Source organism: Rutilus rutilus (genome assembly GCF_951802725.1).
Source record: "Rutilus rutilus genome assembly, chromosome: 8".
NCBI lineage: Eukaryota > Metazoa > Chordata > Actinopteri > Cypriniformes > Leuciscidae > Rutilus > Rutilus rutilus.
Genome location: NC_140222.1, coordinates 21,140,084 through 21,157,158, shown reverse-complemented (window position 1 = coordinate 21,157,158; position 17,075 = coordinate 21,140,084). Strand labels below are relative to the sequence as shown.

At 38.2% G+C, this 17,075-nt stretch overlaps 1 protein-coding gene across 3 annotated transcripts; it reads left to right on the top strand.

Moving 5' to 3' along the window:
* The first annotated feature begins 158 nt into the window (after positions 1-158).
* LOC311295975 (uncharacterized protein) lies at positions 159-16,608 on the top strand. Of its 3 annotated transcripts, XM_084417562.1 has the most exons (4): positions 188-214; positions 326-395; positions 2,115-2,440; positions 10,015-16,608. In XM_084417562.1, the coding sequence occupies exons 3-4, from the start codon at positions 2,233-2,235 to the stop codon at positions 13,656-13,658; spliced, it is 3,852 nt and encodes a 1,283-aa protein (XP_084273688.1). In that variant the 5' UTR covers positions 188-214; positions 326-395; positions 2,115-2,232; the 3' UTR covers positions 13,659-16,608. The 3 variants fall into 3 exon arrangements, with proteins under 3 accessions (XP_084273687.1, XP_084273688.1, XP_084273689.1); XM_084417561.1 differs by lacking the exon at positions 326-395 and having other exon boundaries at positions 159-214; XM_084417563.1 differs by lacking the exon at positions 326-395 and having other exon boundaries at positions 2,149-2,440.
* The last annotated feature ends 467 nt before the right edge of the window (positions 16,609-17,075 follow it).

The following is a 17,075-nucleotide window of genomic DNA, read 5'->3' as shown; positions in this document are numbered from 1 at the left end:
TACTTAAAACTAAAATGGATTCTTTCTCCATCTCATAACATCCACAAGCAACAGAAGGAGTGCTGCTGAAAGCAAAAAGCTCGGTTTAGCTTACAGTTCTCACTGTTAATTTCGTTTGATGTTTAATGTGAAAAATATCGTTTTGATAATTTCGCCTCGCCTTGATGACGTCACCGCTACCGCCATCACACAGCGTTGAGTCTTCTGATGTGAGGTAAGCAGTTCACGGTGCTTCGTATATTTATAGCCTACAAGTATAAAAACACAGCTTGTTAAAGCAACATTTTACAGGTTCTTTTCTGTTTTGTATATTCATCTGCTACAGAGCTATTTGTGCGTCTTTGCTGGGGTCTGCTGACTGACTGACAAAAACATTTAGCCTAGCAGGCAACGATGTGAGAAACGAATGTTAAATTCATTAAGATCTATACGATTATTGTGTGTTTTTGTATGCTCGTCTGTATATTTGTTTCGATGTCTGGAGCAATAATGGTATTTACTGATATGTCACTTGTTCAAAAGTCAAAGTGTTATCAAGGGTAATTCACAGTAATAGATCTCGATTTATCTTTTGTTTGTGGGTTAACGTTAATCTATTTTGAACATTAATATATTTCTGACATGAAGAGTCTTTTCAACGGCTCTTAATTTAAATCCATCACAAGAGGTAGCCTACATAAATCTGAATATGTAGATAAGGAAGCTTGACATGGGAAATATTGTTTTGTTGTGCTTGTGCATTGTATTGAAAGAGCCGTTTCTGTCCCTAAAAAAAAAAAAAAAACACCAACATGTATATAATATAATATATATATATATATATATATATATATATATATATATATTTTATGACAGTATACAATGATAGTATAGTTATGTATAGTTAAGTATAGGCCTAGTTCAGTTGTAAATTGAACTATATTTAGGTTCACAAGGACATATGCTGCTGTATGGAATTTATTATAACTGGTAAATTAAATAATATCCCTGATAAGACTCAATAAGAGGGAGTGTCACAATTAACAGCTGCTCAAAATCCTCTTCATGTCAAAAATAGATAATACTGTTATTAGATTGACCCACAAAAAAAAAAAAAAAAAAAAACAGTGATGTAAATAAATATGTGGATTTGTTTTAAAGGGATAGCCTAGTTCACCCAAAAATGAAAATTAGCCCATGATTTACTCACCCTCAAGCCATTGTAGGTGTATGTGACATTCTTCTTTCAGACGAATACAATCGTAGTTATATAAAAAAATGTCCTGGCTCTTCCAGGCTTTATAATGCCAGTGAATGGCCGGTTTCTGTTTTGAAGTCCATAAAGTGCATCCTTTTCTGATAAAAGTAATCCACACGGCTCTGGGGGTTAATAAAGGCCGTCTGAAGTGAAACTATGCTTTCATGTAAGAAAAATATCCACATTTAAAACTTTATCGACTAAAATAACTAGCTTATTTCATAGCTCCTATGATGTAGGAGTAGCATAAGCTTTGACGCCTCTCGTGGTTCAAACAAACAGGGCTTTGAAACAAACTCAAGCTCCTCCGACATTTCTCTTTAAAAATTCTCGTTTTAGACTTCTAATTCGTGAATGGTGTTTTATTTTGTTCTATCCTCTGCACTCCCGCGTTCGTCAATGCGTCACGCGTCAGGTCAAGGCTCACTATTTTGCCGTAAATCCATGCCTACGGCCACCTGCCGGAAGCTAGTTATTTTAGTTGATAAAGTTTTAAATGTGGATACTTTTCTTACATGAGCTCGTTTAAGATAATAATTGGCCTTTATTAACCCCCCAGAGCCGTGTGGATTAGTTTTACCATGGATGAATGCACTTTTATGCACTTTTATTACTCAGATTCATGTACCTCTTGTGATGGATTTAAATTAACAGCTGCTAAAAAGCAACTTCATATCAGAAATGGATAATAATGTTAAAAAACTGATTGACAAACAGATAAAATATAGATATGTAAAATATGTGAATTTGTTTTAAAACAAATTAAATAAATGTAAATTTTGATACTTGGATAGATAAACACTAACAACATGCTTTAAGTCTGTGAATTTTTGAAAGCATTAATTTGATAATGGATTTATTTTTGCTTTTTGATCAGCTCCTCCTACCACAGTAATTCACCTTCAGTGAAGTTTCTTCCACAGCAGTTCACCAGTGGAATATTCCCATCAGTCTACAAGTGAAGAAGATAGAGTCTGCGCAAGAACGTTGAAAACATGAATGATCCAGAAATCTGCAGAATAAAGCAGGAAGATACTGAAGAACAAAGAGCTAATCCAGAACCCTTCAGAATAAAGCAGGAAGATACTGAAGAACTAAGAGCTTATCTAGAACCCTGCAGAATAAAGCTGGAAGATACTGAAGAACAAAGAGCTGATCTAGAACCCTGCAGAATAAAGCTGGAAGATACTGAAGAACAAAGAGGTTGGTGTTTATTCTTGATTATTCAATAAGGTTATAAAACTTAAATTTCAGCTGAAATAGGAAACAGGAAGGCAGGGTGGGACATATCGTGCAGCTCCACCCCCTGACACTAACGTGAAACCAGTCTTAATTCGCCCCAATGGAAAGCATATGTACACTGTCTGAATCGTCCCCTATCCCCTATATAGTGCACTATGTACTAGGGCTGGGTAAAAAATATCGATTTCTCGATTTTAATGAGCGCACATGATCTTCTCTTCTGCCTTAATAATACCAGTTACAGCGCGAAATAAACATGATTGAGCATCTGAAAGTGTGTTAAAAGGTAGAGTACAACTTATCGAAGTCTGTATCATGTCACATGGAATCGCTCAATCAGTGTTTCAACCGTGGAAAGATGTTAGTAAACAATGTCATGTAACGTCACATTTACCTCAGAAAAAACATCCAGTGACCATAAACTCATTAGTCAGCTAGAAAAATTACCTCCAGAGAGGAGCATTTTGTTAAATATATGCACCATATTACATATTCATTATAATTTTGTAATGTTCTTCAATATTTAATGCATGTTTGAATAAATCTGTAAAGTTTGACAGCCACCATTTAAAACTTTATTATTATAAAAATAAATAAGTGTATTTTAAGTGTTTGTATACAAATCAGTTAATTTTTACCTTCAATAGGCTACAACTGACTCCCATAATTTACAATAATAGTTAAGAGATTTGTTTTCCTTGAGAAAATTTGCAATGTATTGTACCTGATATCCAAAATAATCAATATTGAATCGAATTGTAATCGAAATCGAATCGAATTGCAAGCTTGTGAATTGAAATCGAATCGAATTGTGAAATTTGTGTCAATACCCAGGCCTACTATGTACCATTCATCATATAAATTTTTTTAATTGTGTGAACAAATGACCGATTTCAGCCGCAGCTTCAGCATATATTTATAGTCTAGGGGGCGGGACGCTTTCTATTCTAGAGAGCATTTGATTGGACAAGAAATCAGATGAGAAAGTGAAGTGCAGATTGATGTCATCAAAATCGTTCACCCATATTGGTGGAAGCAAGAGACTGTAAGTTTTGATTGCTTCTATCTAAATCAATCAATCAATCAATCAATCAATCAATCTTTAGTTATAAAGAACTTTAAAACAACCGAAGTGGATCAAAGTGCTGTGTAGAAAAATAAATAAAAGACATAAAATACATATTTTATATAACCTCCTACGTCCTGGCGTCTACATACATGGACATCACATTTTTGGTTGTGTGCACCATAATACTTGATTCTGTGCACACACGTGGACACTTACACTGCCATATGGTGATGTCAGAAGAGAAAAACACTCCAAGATGGCGGAGAACACGTCTGAAAAGTCAGGCAGCCACACCAGACCAAAACGTCCTCAAGGTAAAAAATCTAATACAATTTCATTGTTGATTCTTAAGTTATGCATAATAGTGTTGTATGATTAAAATGGCTTGCAAATTTGACAAATGTTTGTAACAGTAAAGATTTACTATGCCGCTAAACTTGAGGTCCACATATGTGGACAATGGGACTTAGCTTCATTGAAAATCTAAAAATATTAGCATAAAATGTTACTCTGAAAACGTAGTTTGGGAAGAATTTGTTAGAAAACATCAATTTACATTAGTTTACAACAGTATAAATTGGCATTGCATGTGTGATAAATAACTTTACATTGATTTTTATTTTATTTTTCTTATGATATAGGCAATTGCTGGGGACAACTCAGAGGTAGAGGACTTGTCTGACAATGTCTGACCCCGTAGAGGATTTTGATTACCATCCTCCACAACAGGAGCCAAGCAGCAGTGAGGAGGAGAGTAGTGGGGATGAAGACCCCACTCCACAGTTCGCTGAGGCCATCCGGGGACGTAAACGTCTCCGTGGTGAAACTTATGGTTATCGTTCAGACCGTAGCATTGCCATTTTGCACACTCCCAGACGTGGGACTCAGCAGGTTGAGTCTGATGGCTCAAACGATGATCCTGAAGAGCCAATACCAGGACCAAGCTTTCAAGGACAACCCAAGCAAGGACGAGGAGTACGCTGGAGGGCTGCTCAATTGACCCCAAACTTAGCCCAGTTTGAGCCTGAGGAGAAAACTGAGCAGGACAGAGAAAGCTGGACCACACTGGACTATGTAAACCAGTATATTGATAAAGATTTAATGAAACTGCTTGTATACTGCACCAATGCTACAGCACTAGCTAGGAGTGGGTACCCACTCAGCACATCAGTTGACGAGATGTATAATTTTTTTGGTGCCTCAATTTTGATGTCCTGTGTCCCGTACCCACAAATCAGGATGTACCGGTCCAGCGCGTCTACAGATTTTACAAACTGAGGCAATCAATAAAGGTGGTCATTGATGATGACATTCCAGAAGACCTGAGGGAATGTGACAAATTCTGGAAGGTGAGGCCTTTTCTTGACCGCATTCTGAAAGGCTGCAGGTCTCAGACAAGACCTGAGAGCGTTTCTATTATTGAGCAAATTATACAATTTACAGGAGCCTGTCCTTGTCGACAATATCTGCCAATGAAGCCTAATCCAGTTGGCATGAAAAACTTTGTTTGTGCTTCAGCAGAAGGCATCATGCTCCACTTTGAATTATATCAGGGTGCAGATGCACTGATTGCACAGGTCCAGGAACCAGGTGAACTGGGTTTGGGAGGTTTGGTCATTGATCGTCTGTCTGAAACTCTCCATCCTGGTACAAAAGTGTACTGCGATCGGTTCTTTACATCCATCAAAGCTGTGAATCGAATGATGGAGAAGCAGGTGTACCTGACTGGTACAGTTATGAAGAATTGGGTTTCCGAAGCAGTGCAGAAGCTACCAAGTGACAAAACAATGAAAAAGAATGGAAGTTACCACTGAAGATGGGAAAATTTGTGTTGTAATGTGGTATGACAACAAGCCGGTATTGATGCTGTCTGTTGTCCATGATGCACAGCCTGAAAACACCTGCCAGTGATGGGACAAGAAACAGAAACAATATGTGTCTATCAGACAACCAAGTATTGTTCATGAATATAACAACAAGATGGGTGGGGTTGACCTCACAGACAGGATGATCAGCTACTGTAGAATGGTGTCTGCACCAAAAAGTGGACGCTTCGGATGCTCATGCACTTCACAGATATTGCTTTAGCCAACAGCTGGCTACTGTTCCGCCAAGACCACACAGTATGCGGCACACCAAGAAAGGGCATCATGCAATTTCTTGAATTCCGAATGGAAGTGGCTAAGACATTCTTGGCCCAGCATAACAATGCATAGGAAGACAGTACAGACCTCTAATAACAGGAAGACAACACAGACCATTTATAGCCAGAGAAAAAGCGCCCTGTGAAGGAAGTGCCCCACATCTCAGTCCGCAGAAGGGCTAATGCACATCTTCCAGAGGTGGTCAACCTGAAGAATGCAGCGCGCTGCAGAACGACTGGCTGTTCTGGGAAAACTCGAGTCCGATGTGTAACATGCATGGTGTTCTTGTGCTTGCAAGCTGCACAAAACTGTTACACAGTCTTTCACAGGGGTTAAGTGCATTCAACTGTTCCCACAGACAAAAAGGACAATCCTAGTTTAGAGTAGTTAAAGTTTTGGGCTGTACTTGAAAAACTAGAGTCCGATTTGTAACATGCAAGGTGTTCTTGTGCTTGCAAAGCTGCACGCAACTGTTACACAGTCTTTCGCAGTGGTTAAGTGCGTTCAACTGTTCCCACAGACAAAAAGGACAATCCTAGTTTGGAGAAGTTGAAGTTTTGGAGTGTTACAAAAAAGCTAAAACGAAACAAGCAAATTGTCAAGGTTTATTGGATATGATAGCTTTTTTCTTATAAATTTAGTTTTTCCATATCCATGTTCAGAAATTGAAACCGTTATATATGCAACAGTAACAATGAAAAATGTTCAGGCACAGTGCTCAGGCTGTAAATAAAAGAGATTTGCACTTTGTTACACAATGGTGTCTTGATTGTTTTCTGTGGATACAGACCACATATGTGGACATACTTTTTTTTCAAAAAGAGCTTCATGATCAAAGATAATATCTGGTTATTATATTTATTGGTTCCTACTAACACCAAATAGCTAGAAGAAATCTAAAATGCAAGCCAAACCAAAGCTCAGTGCCCGGGTTGCATAAAGCACCATAAGTTTTTCCCTTAAGTATGATACTTAAGGGGCGATTTCCCCTTACCTAAGAGAATAACTTAAGGGTGTTGCATATAATCTCTTAAACGGTTCTCTTAGGTAAGGGAAACATTTAAGTGTTTCACGACAGCGATCCTGGATTCACGTTATAAAAGTCTGTTGTTGCCATAGATACGCAAAACACTAACACTAACACTTTCGCAGTTTCATCAAATAAAGTAGGCTAGGATATCGGAATGGATAAAGAAAACAAAAAAAGAAAGCCTAATTGGACAGAGGAGGAGAAATGCATTCTTCTTGACGAATATGGTAAAAGAAAAAAATTTTGACCGTTGCGTTTAAATGACGGGAAAGCCCCCGCAACCCAGTGAACCTCTCTGCTGACAGACGATTTATGCACGTGGAAAACATCTCCCGCTAATATTGCGCGTCGATCAAATCGGTATTCCTGCAACTATTTTTTATCACTAAGATGGTCCAAAGGGTTCTCCCTATCCCTAAAAAATATTCTTGCCACATAATGATCTTCAGCTGGTTCCATAAATTCAGCCATGTCGTCTTATTTTTGTCCGCGTTACTCTTAAGGTTACGATTTCCAAACCTTTCGAGTCAATGTGCACGTGGAATTCTGCGAATAACAATGACTTTTGCGGGCTTCATTGCACAGGTTATGCACTGTGAGAAACTCGCACTTTGCTTGATGTTACGCTTGCAGTGTGTGGTCTCGCCTGCCGGTATTTTCCTTAAAGATGATCTACGAAGGCTTTATATTTTATCTTTTGGAATGTATTAGGCTTATATATTGAAATTCACTGACAGTACGCTGCTTTCAATTTCAAATGCTCATGTGTGTGCTTTGTGAAGAGCGCTTCAGCATGCAGCTGTGTGCAACTCTGTGTAAGTGGTTAAATGAACTTGCATTAAGGCTGATTTATACTTTTGCGTCGGACCTACGCCGTATCCTCTGCTGTAGGCTACGCGTCGTTTTCATTTATACTTCTGCATCGTTGTCCGCAATAACGTGCAACTACACGGTGTTGTTACATTTTTGAAGAGGTGCATGTAAGGATATGCCGTAGGCTACGCGTGCTACACACAGACTACGACGTAGCTACGGCGTGAGTTTGACGCAGAAGTATAAATTGGACTTTGGCAGGGCCGGAGTGGGGCCACTTTTCAGCCCAGGAGTTTCAGGCCTCTTTTTCCATGGTGGAATTCCAAATTAGCACTTTTTCCAAATTGGATAAATGAAGCAATAGTTCAGCTCTTACTATTGTGTGGTTTTTATTAATACCATGGTTCAACAAATAATGTAAAGGTTAAATAATAATTCACTTAAGCTGAGAAGTTAACAAAAAATATTCCACTATTCCACAAGGATAGGTTGATAAATTAACAAAAGAAGAAAGAAAGGAAGAAAGAAAGAAAGAAAGAAAGCATTTGAAATGTCTTCCACAAAGAGGCATATTGAACTAATGTTTACAGTTTTATTTGTATTCAAAAATATTCAAAAATAATGTTTTTTTTAATCAAAAAACGTGATACCTACTCTCAGATAAATGAGGCCTATGATTAATCAGATGCAAATAGAAATATAAAACCAGTCCTAATTGAAAGAAAACAAGTTGACAAAAAGATTGAATCCAATATTGGGTGATAATATAGTATAATGAGAGATTTATAAGCTATTTTTTGTAGGCCGGTAATTTTTGACCGGGAACACCACAAGTGTGTCTATGTGCCATTTTGTACAAAATAAAAGTTTTTCAAAACAAATTTCCTGGTGAAAAATTAAAGTAGACTAGTGTGATCAACAGTGCCAATTTGTTCATATTTTATGTAATATTTACAAATTTGTTGAAGATTGAATCCAATATTGGGTGATTTTATAGCATAACAAGTGATTTATAAGCTATTTTTTGTAGGCCGGTCACTTTTGACCAGGAACACAAAAGGTGTTATAGGGTTTTGAACACAACCTGAGGGTTAAATAACTTTAATATATATTGTTTACTCTGGTATCCTCTCTACCTGTCCCTGTAATCATCATGGCCTCCTCATTTTCAGCGGGGGACTGGCTTATCTGCTGCTCAGAAGCTACAAAAAAAAAATTATTAAGAGGTCATCTTACTGCATACACAGATCAAGCTTGAGTTTTGTTATCAATATTAAATTGCATAATATTTGCAAGGTCTATGAATCGCCATGTATTGGGTGATACAAAAAGGCTAATATTTTAATTCAATTTTATATTTTGCTTGTGAATAGGTTGACCACGCTACAACGGTATTAGCTGAATAATTACGTTGCAGGGTTGCTAATGCTAATCATTACTAGGCCTATCTCTCTTTACCTGTTGTCACTTGTGTTTGTCCTGTTGAAAATAAATCTGTAAGCTTGGCACATTTGGCAGCATCCTCCTCCAATGCCTTTCTTTTTTTCAACCTGGCTTTTTCAGCCCCTCCTGGCCTCTTCCTCCCATCCTCTTCCTCCCATCCATCCTCCCTAACGCGTACCGTTACGGTAGGGCCGGCCCAGCTATCGGTAGGCGCCGGCGGTGCCGCGGTAGCCGGTAGCCTACCTGAGAAAACGTTTTGGAAAAGACGGGCTATGGACCCAACCAACTCTATGGGAGGGGAGAACTCCCTCTCATGGTACAACCCATGCAGAGGCTGCGCGCTGCGGTGTCAGAATGCGGAACGTGTGTAGCCTAATGTAACTAACGTGACAAATGTAAAAAAAAAAAAAAAAGTTCCTTGACCGGCCCAAAAGTGAAGCGGCCCACCGGGAATTCTCCCGAATACCCACCCCGGGCCTGGACTTTGGTGTAAATGCACCTTATTAGGCCCAATCCCATTTCTACCCCTTAGGCCTACACTGTCGCAATTATCTTTTGGTTGGAGGGGAAGAGGTAGGGGGAAGGGACAGATAGCCCTTCAAACAAAGATTATTCGGGACCCCACTTCAAACGAAGGGGTATGAGAAGCGTTATATAAATGTGATGAATTATTATTATTATTATTATTATTATTATCATTCTAGAGTGAGGAAGATTATTCACAAGGGGAAAACATTCAAGACATCTTCCTAGGAGTGGATGTCCCAGCAAATTTACCCCAAGGTCAGACCTTGCAGTGCTCAGAAAAACTGCAAAAAACTCAAGCGCTACATCTTAAACTCTACAGGCCTCAGTTAACATGTAAAAAGTTAATGACAGTACAATTAGAAAATGACTGAACAAGTATTGCCTGTTTGGAAGGGTTGTCAGGAGAAAGTCTCTTCTCTCTAAAAAGAATGTGGCAGTAAAGCTTAGGTTTGCAAAGTCGCATGTGATCAAACTTTTGAATATTTTTTTTTTTTTACTTTCATTTTAGACCTGATAGAAGAGAACAAGGAGACTGAAGAACTGTTTGAAGTTGGGGTGAAACATCATATCAAAACTGAAGAAAAATCTTTGAGTCCCTCATTGAAAAGAAGATACAAAATATGTTTTACTTGCCCACAGTGTGGAAAAAGTTTCCCATACAAACAAAGTCTTGAACTTCACATGAGAATTCACACTGGAGAGAAGCCTTTCACATGTAATCAGTGTGGGAAGAGTTTTACACAAAAAGGAACACTTAGCGAACACATGAGGATCCACACTGGAGAGAAGCCGTACGCATGTGCTCAATGTGGGAAGAATTTCACACAAAAAGGAAACCTTAACAAACATATGAAAATCCACACTGGAGAGAAGCCGCACACATGCGATCAGTGTGGGAAGTGTTTCAGACAAAAAGTAATCCTTAATGAACACATGAGGATCCACACTGGAGAGAAGCCGTACTCATGTGATAAGTGTGGGAAGAGTTTTGCTCAAAAAGGACACCTTAACAAACATATTAAAATCCACACTGGTGAGAAGCCGTACACATGTGAACAGTGTGGGAAGAGTTTCACACAAAAAGTAATTCTTAATGAACACATGAGGATTCACACTGGACAGAAGCCGTACACATGTGAACACTGCGAGAAAATTTTCACAATAAAAAGAAATCTTAACGAACACTTGAAAATCCACACTGGGGAGAGGCCTTACGCATGTGATCAGTGTGATAAGAGTTTCACACAAAAAGGAACCCTAAACGAACACATGAGAATCCACACTGGAGAGAAGCCGTATTCATGTGCTCAATGTGGGAAGAGTTTCACACAAAAAGGAAATCTTAACAAACATGTGAAAATCCACACTGGAGAGAAGCCGCACACATGCGATCAGTGTGGAAAGAGTTTCAGACAAAAAGTTATCCTTAACGAACACATGAGGATCCACACTGGAGAGAAGCCGTATTCATGTGCTCAATGTGGGAAGAGTTTCACACAAAAAGGAAATCTTAACAAACATGTAAAAATCCACACTGGAGAGAAGCTGTTCACATGTGATCAGTCCAGGAAGAGTTTTGCACAAAAAGAAACCCTTATGGATCACAAGAAAAGCCACACTGGGAAGAAGCCGCACACATGTGATCAGTGTGGGAAGAGTTTTGCTCATAAAGCAACCCTTAATGAACACATGAAAATCCACACTGGAGAAAAGCCGCACACATGTGATCAGTGTGGGAAGAGTTTCACACAAAGAGGAACCCTTAAGGATCACATAAGAATTCACACTGGAGTGAAGCCATACGCATGCAATCAGTGTGGGAAGAGTTTCGCACAAAAAGGAAACCTTAATGATCATATGAAAATCCACACTGGGGAGAAGCCATACACATGTGATCAGTGTGAGAAGAGTTTTACACGAAAAGAGCACCTTAATGAACACATGAAAATCCACACGGGAGAAAAGCCACACATATGTGATCAGTGTGGGAAAAGTTTCACACAAAAAGGAACCCTTAAGGATCACATGAGAATCCACACTGGAGAGAAGCCATACACATGCGATCAGTGTGGGAAGTGTTTCACACAAAAAGGAAATCTTAATAAACATGTGAAAATCCACACTGGAGAGAAGCTGTACAAATGTGATCAGTCTGGGAAGAGTTTCACACAAAAAGGAACCCTTAAGGATCACATGAGAATCCACACTGGGGAGAAGCCGTACATATGTGGTCAATGTGGGAAGAGTTTCACGCAAAAAGGAAACCTCAACGTACACATGAAAATCCACACTGGAGAGAAGCCGTACACATGTGATCAGTGTGGGAGGTGTTTCACACATAAAGGAAATCTTAACGTACACATAAAAAGCCATTCTGGGGAGAAGCCGTACACATGTGATCAGTGTGGGAAGAGTTTTGCGCATAAGGCAACCCTTACTGAACACATTAAAATTCACACTGGGGAGAAGCCGCACACATGTGATCAGTGTGGGAAGAGTTTCACACGAAAAGAAAACCTTAATGATCACATGAGAATCCACACTGGAGTGAAGCCACACACATGTGATCAATGTGGGAAGTGTTTCGCACAAAAAAGACACCTTACTGATCACATAAGAATCCACACAGGAGAGAAGCCGTACACATGTGATCAATGTGGGAAGAGTTTCCGAAAATCAAGTGTTTTTAAAGTACATCTGCTTACTCATTCTAGAGAAAGACTATATAACTGTGACCAATGTGGTAAAACATTTTTTAGGGCAGATTTTCTGAAGGACCACCTGAAAGTTCATACAAAAGAGAAGCCTTACGTCTGTTATTTGTGTGGAAAGAGTTTTAGTCAAATGGGTGCATTAAAAATACACCAGAAAAGACACAGCGGCGTGAAGGATCATATTTGCTCTGAGTGTGGAAAGACTTTTTTTACTGATGGTGCACTGAAAGTGCACCAGACTGTTCACACTAGAGAAACACCTTACAAGTGTTCATACTGTGACAAGAGATTCAAACTGTCAGTATATCTGAAAATACATGAGAGGGTCCACACTGGAGAGAAGCCACATGCATGTGATCAGTGTGGGAAGAGCTTCACACTAAAAGGAAATCTTAACGAACACATGAAAATCCACACTGGAGAGAAGCCGTTCACATGTAATCAGTGTGGGAAGAGATTCACACATAAAGGAAATCTTAATGTACACATGAAAAGCCACACTGGGGAGAAGCCATACACATGTGATCAGTGTGGGAAGAGTTTTGCGCATAAAGTAACCCTTTACAAACACATGAGGTTCCACACTGGGGAGAAGCCGCACACATGTGATCAATGTGGGAAGAATTTCACACAAAAAGAGCACCTTAATGAACACATGAAAATCCACACTGGAGAGAAGCCGCACAAATGTGATCAATGTGGGAAGAGTTTCACACAAAAAGGAAACCTTAACGAGCACATGAAAATCCACAGTGGAGAGAAGCCGCACAAATGTGATCAATGTGGGAAGAGTTTCACACATAAAGGAAACCTTAACGTGCACATTAAAAGGCACGCCGGAGTGAAGCCGTACACATGTGATCAATGTGGGAAGAGTTTCAGAAAATCAAGTGTTTTCAAAGTACATCTGTGTGCTCATTCTAGAGAAGGACTATATAACAGTGACCAGTGCAGTACAAATTTTTTTACGGCAGATTTCCTGAACGACCACCTGAAAGTTCATACAAATGAGAAGCCTCATGTGTGTTCTATATGCGGAAAGAGTTTTAGTGAGCCGAGTGGTTTGAAATTACACCAGAAAAGACACAGTGGTGTGAAGGATCATGTTTGCTCGGAGTGTGGTAAGACTTTTTTTACAGATGGAGAACTGAAAGTGCATCAGACAGTTCACACTAGAGTACAACCTTATAAGTGTTCTCTCTGTGATAAGAGATTCAAACGGTCAGTATATCTGAAAATACATGAGAGGATCCACACTGGAGAGAAGCCATATCTCTGCCATTCATGTGGAAAGAGTTTCACTCAATTATCTTCTCTAATCTTTCATAAAAGAAAATGCATGTCTGATAATACAGTAAGTAGTTCGAGTTCTGATCCTGTACTTCCAGGTGTGATGCTGTGTAGTCCTGCATCAGAGATTATTTTGATAATCGATTAATCAAAGATCATTAGAACGATTAATAGAATATAATAGAATAGTATAGAATCGACTGCTCATTGATTATTTCACAGAAGCAGTAGGCTTTGATCACTTATTCAGCTTTTGCAGTTAGTTAAAATGTTGAGTTATACCCTTTCTAACTAATAAATAAAACAAGGAAATCACTTGAAAACTTCTTTGTAATAAACTTTGAGTAAACTGAATTGACCAATCTCCTTCAGGTTTTCTGTTTTCAGAAGTCATCAATAAGCCAACTTTGCTTAGAACTGAAACAGAAAAACAAAAGGGCACATATTTTAGAATACATATGCACACGTAGATAAAATATAAATCTACAAACAATAATTATTAGTATACAATTACAATTATTATTCAATTATATTTTTTACAATAAAAACAAAGATTTTTGATGCACAAAATGAGATGACAGGCAGAGAGACATTCACATTTACCATTTAAAGTCCCCCTATTATGTTTTTTCGAATATTCCCTTTCATGCAGGGTGTAATATAGCTGTCTGTGAATGTAAACGGTCTGCAAAGTTGTAAAGCCAAAAGTGCATGGTAAATAAAGTTAATGGGCCTCATTTATCAATCTAATCAGAAATCATCTGACGTATATGCTGTCAATCCCATTGTACGAATGATTGAAAATTGATAAATGTGCGGCTAAAAACAATCGTCATTTAAATATCACGCCCCTAAAAATTCACAGTTTAGAAGCCTTGACCCTAGGATTTACGACATGGAGAAATGTAACCTGGCCAACAAGAGGAATTAATCTCATGAAAGAGAAATTGGTTTTACACCACAAAAACACCCGTTAACCTCGTAATTGACAGTTCGCAAAGACCCGCCCCCTTTAGTTACTGTTGCTATGTCCGACAAACCACGCCGCTCTCACGCCACACCATGTTCTCATGCAGTGAAACATGCATCGCGGAGCAGAGAGGACACTGACAAGGCGCTGACAGACAGGACAGACCAGGTTACTTTTGATATGAAACAGTCTCACCGTTTTGTGGCTGTTTAATGTGTTTGACAGATCGCTGTAGAGCCTCAGTTAAAGCTGCTCGTGAACCACCGATCATCTCTCCCTTCTAGTTAATATATAGCATCAAATAAACATGAATGAACATAAGAAGGAATGTTGTTTTAACCACGGAAAGAGGCAGTACACACCGTTTTTCAAATTTAAATCCTCCACCGTTAATCTCCTAACTCTCCTGACTGCTTTGTCGGACAAAAATGGCGGATGGCGGATTATGATTGGTCAGATCGCCTGCCAATCAAACTCCTTGCAAAGGGTCAATTGCAAACAATTACACTAATTTATATGTTGTAAGGGAAATCGGTCAATTTAGCTCAAAGGGAATTATTAATTAATTAATAGGGAATAGTCACTTATTTTACCGATGAACAAATGACTCGTCTAGCGTTCAATTCAACAGGCCTTAACTATCAGCTCTGCAGTGGATATTGATATCCAAACTATAGTGAAAACACTATTAGCACGGTAACAAGATCAGCAGTTTTAAGAGATTAAATTTGAAAGCATATAACACAAGAACACTTCTCTTTAAATACAAACGAGACGAAAACTAATACCTAACATAAACGCATGCACACACTCACACACACATTCACACAAGTTGCAGAAAGAAAGAAAGTGGGGAAAGAACAAGTTTTAAGAGAGTGAAATGATAAATTCCCAAGTTTCTAGCAAATATACCTATGTGCAGTGTTAATTATGACAGCAAATTTGGATTGTTTTAGTCATAGTCTTTTGACTAAAATGCCATTTAGTTTTAGTCAACTGAATTGTTTTAGTTTTAGTCTAGTTTTATCCGACTAAATACAATACAATTTTAGTTGACTAAATCGACTAAAATTGAATGGGTTTAGTTAAATTGTAATGCATTAATTTAGAATGTATCAAAAATGTCCAAACCCATTATATACCCCTGGAGAAAACATCTATTAACCTGTTAATGTGGATGATTTTAAAGTTTGAACATGCAATACAGACAGATTTAACTTTTGTGATATAATATTTTTTTTTATCTTAATTATCTTAAAATTAAATTAAACAACTTTTAAATTAATGATGTATGCATTCTTTATAACAACTTGCATACATCATTATTTATTCTTTCAAGCAGACATATTTATTTATATAAATGAAATATAATTAATCCTTATTAAAGAGCAGTGAATGCTTTTCTCTTTTTCTTTTGTTGTTTGATTAATATTGTAAGACATGAGAAATTAGATAAATGCCAGGCAGTCTATTTAAGGTACGACCACTCCCTGAGAGGACAAAGGACCTTTCTGGAAATTAACATTTGAACTCTCTTGTGAAACTAGCACCATTATTCAAGACAAAAGTCTCACCTAAGCAATCCTACTCTTCATTTCTTCCCCTATTCCCCAATCCCTTCTCTCTCAAAACTCACCCAAGAATCTATATGGTTTAATGTAAATAATTATCATACAGTATTACACATGTTTGGTATCATTTGAAATGTCTCAGTGCGACTGGTACAAAGGTCTCGTTCCCAACGAAGTAAAGTAAAACAAAAGGTAATAAGGTTTTTAAGAGTTTAGATAGATAACTGGCACACAAAGGAGGGTGGATTTCCAGGCAAATGGCCTCCTACTCCCAAAAGGTGTCAACTCTGAATGTAAATTCCCATTGTTAGCAGATGTTTCCATGTGAAAGAAGTTTCTGTCTATTTAATGAAATGCAACAAGAGGATCAGCGCCATTCTGTAACCCAGATCAGCCCGTAATGCGGTGTAAGCAAAACACTTAGCATCATGTATTTCAGTGGTTCCCAATTCCAGTCCTCGTGACCCACTGCTCTGCACATTTTGTATGTCTCCCTTATTTAACACACCTGAACCAGATCATTAGCTCATTAGGAGAGACTCCATGAACTGAACTGAGTGTGTCAGATAAGAGAGACCTACAAAATGTGCAGAGCATTGGGTCACGAGGACTGGAATTGGGAACCACTGATGTATTTTATAATGTCAAGGTATTGAATCTTTTCTCTTTATTCCAGAGCATTTGATGTTTTGTATCTATTATCTTTGATGAAATTGACCTGATACATTTAACTGACATAATAAATTGTAAACATTTGATTTTATTCTAATCGACTCTGACATTATTTTATTTTACATGAGTTAAAAGAATAGTCAAACATTCAGTCACATTTAATGATGCACAGATATCATTAAAACCTTTTCATTTTTGGAGTCAGATGAAATAACGAGAAAATACATATGAGAAAATGTATTTCATTTAATCAAAAATACTTTGCCATGAGAAAAGACAGTAACGCGCAGAGACTTTCACCCGCTGACTGGATGCCTCCATTGGGCCGATCGAGGCACAGATGGCATTAGGT

What these genes read in the sequence shown, in the direction of transcription:
- LOC311295975 (XM_084417561.1), top strand. Translation starts at nt 2,233, where the DNA reads ATGAATGATCCAGAAATCTGCAGAATAAAGCAGGAAGATACTGAAGAA. An exon ending in AGATACTGAAGAACAAAGAG is followed by an intron (nt 2,441 to 10,014) that starts GTTGGTGTTTAT and finishes CTTTCATTTTAG; the next exon opens with ACCTGATAGAAGAGAACAAG.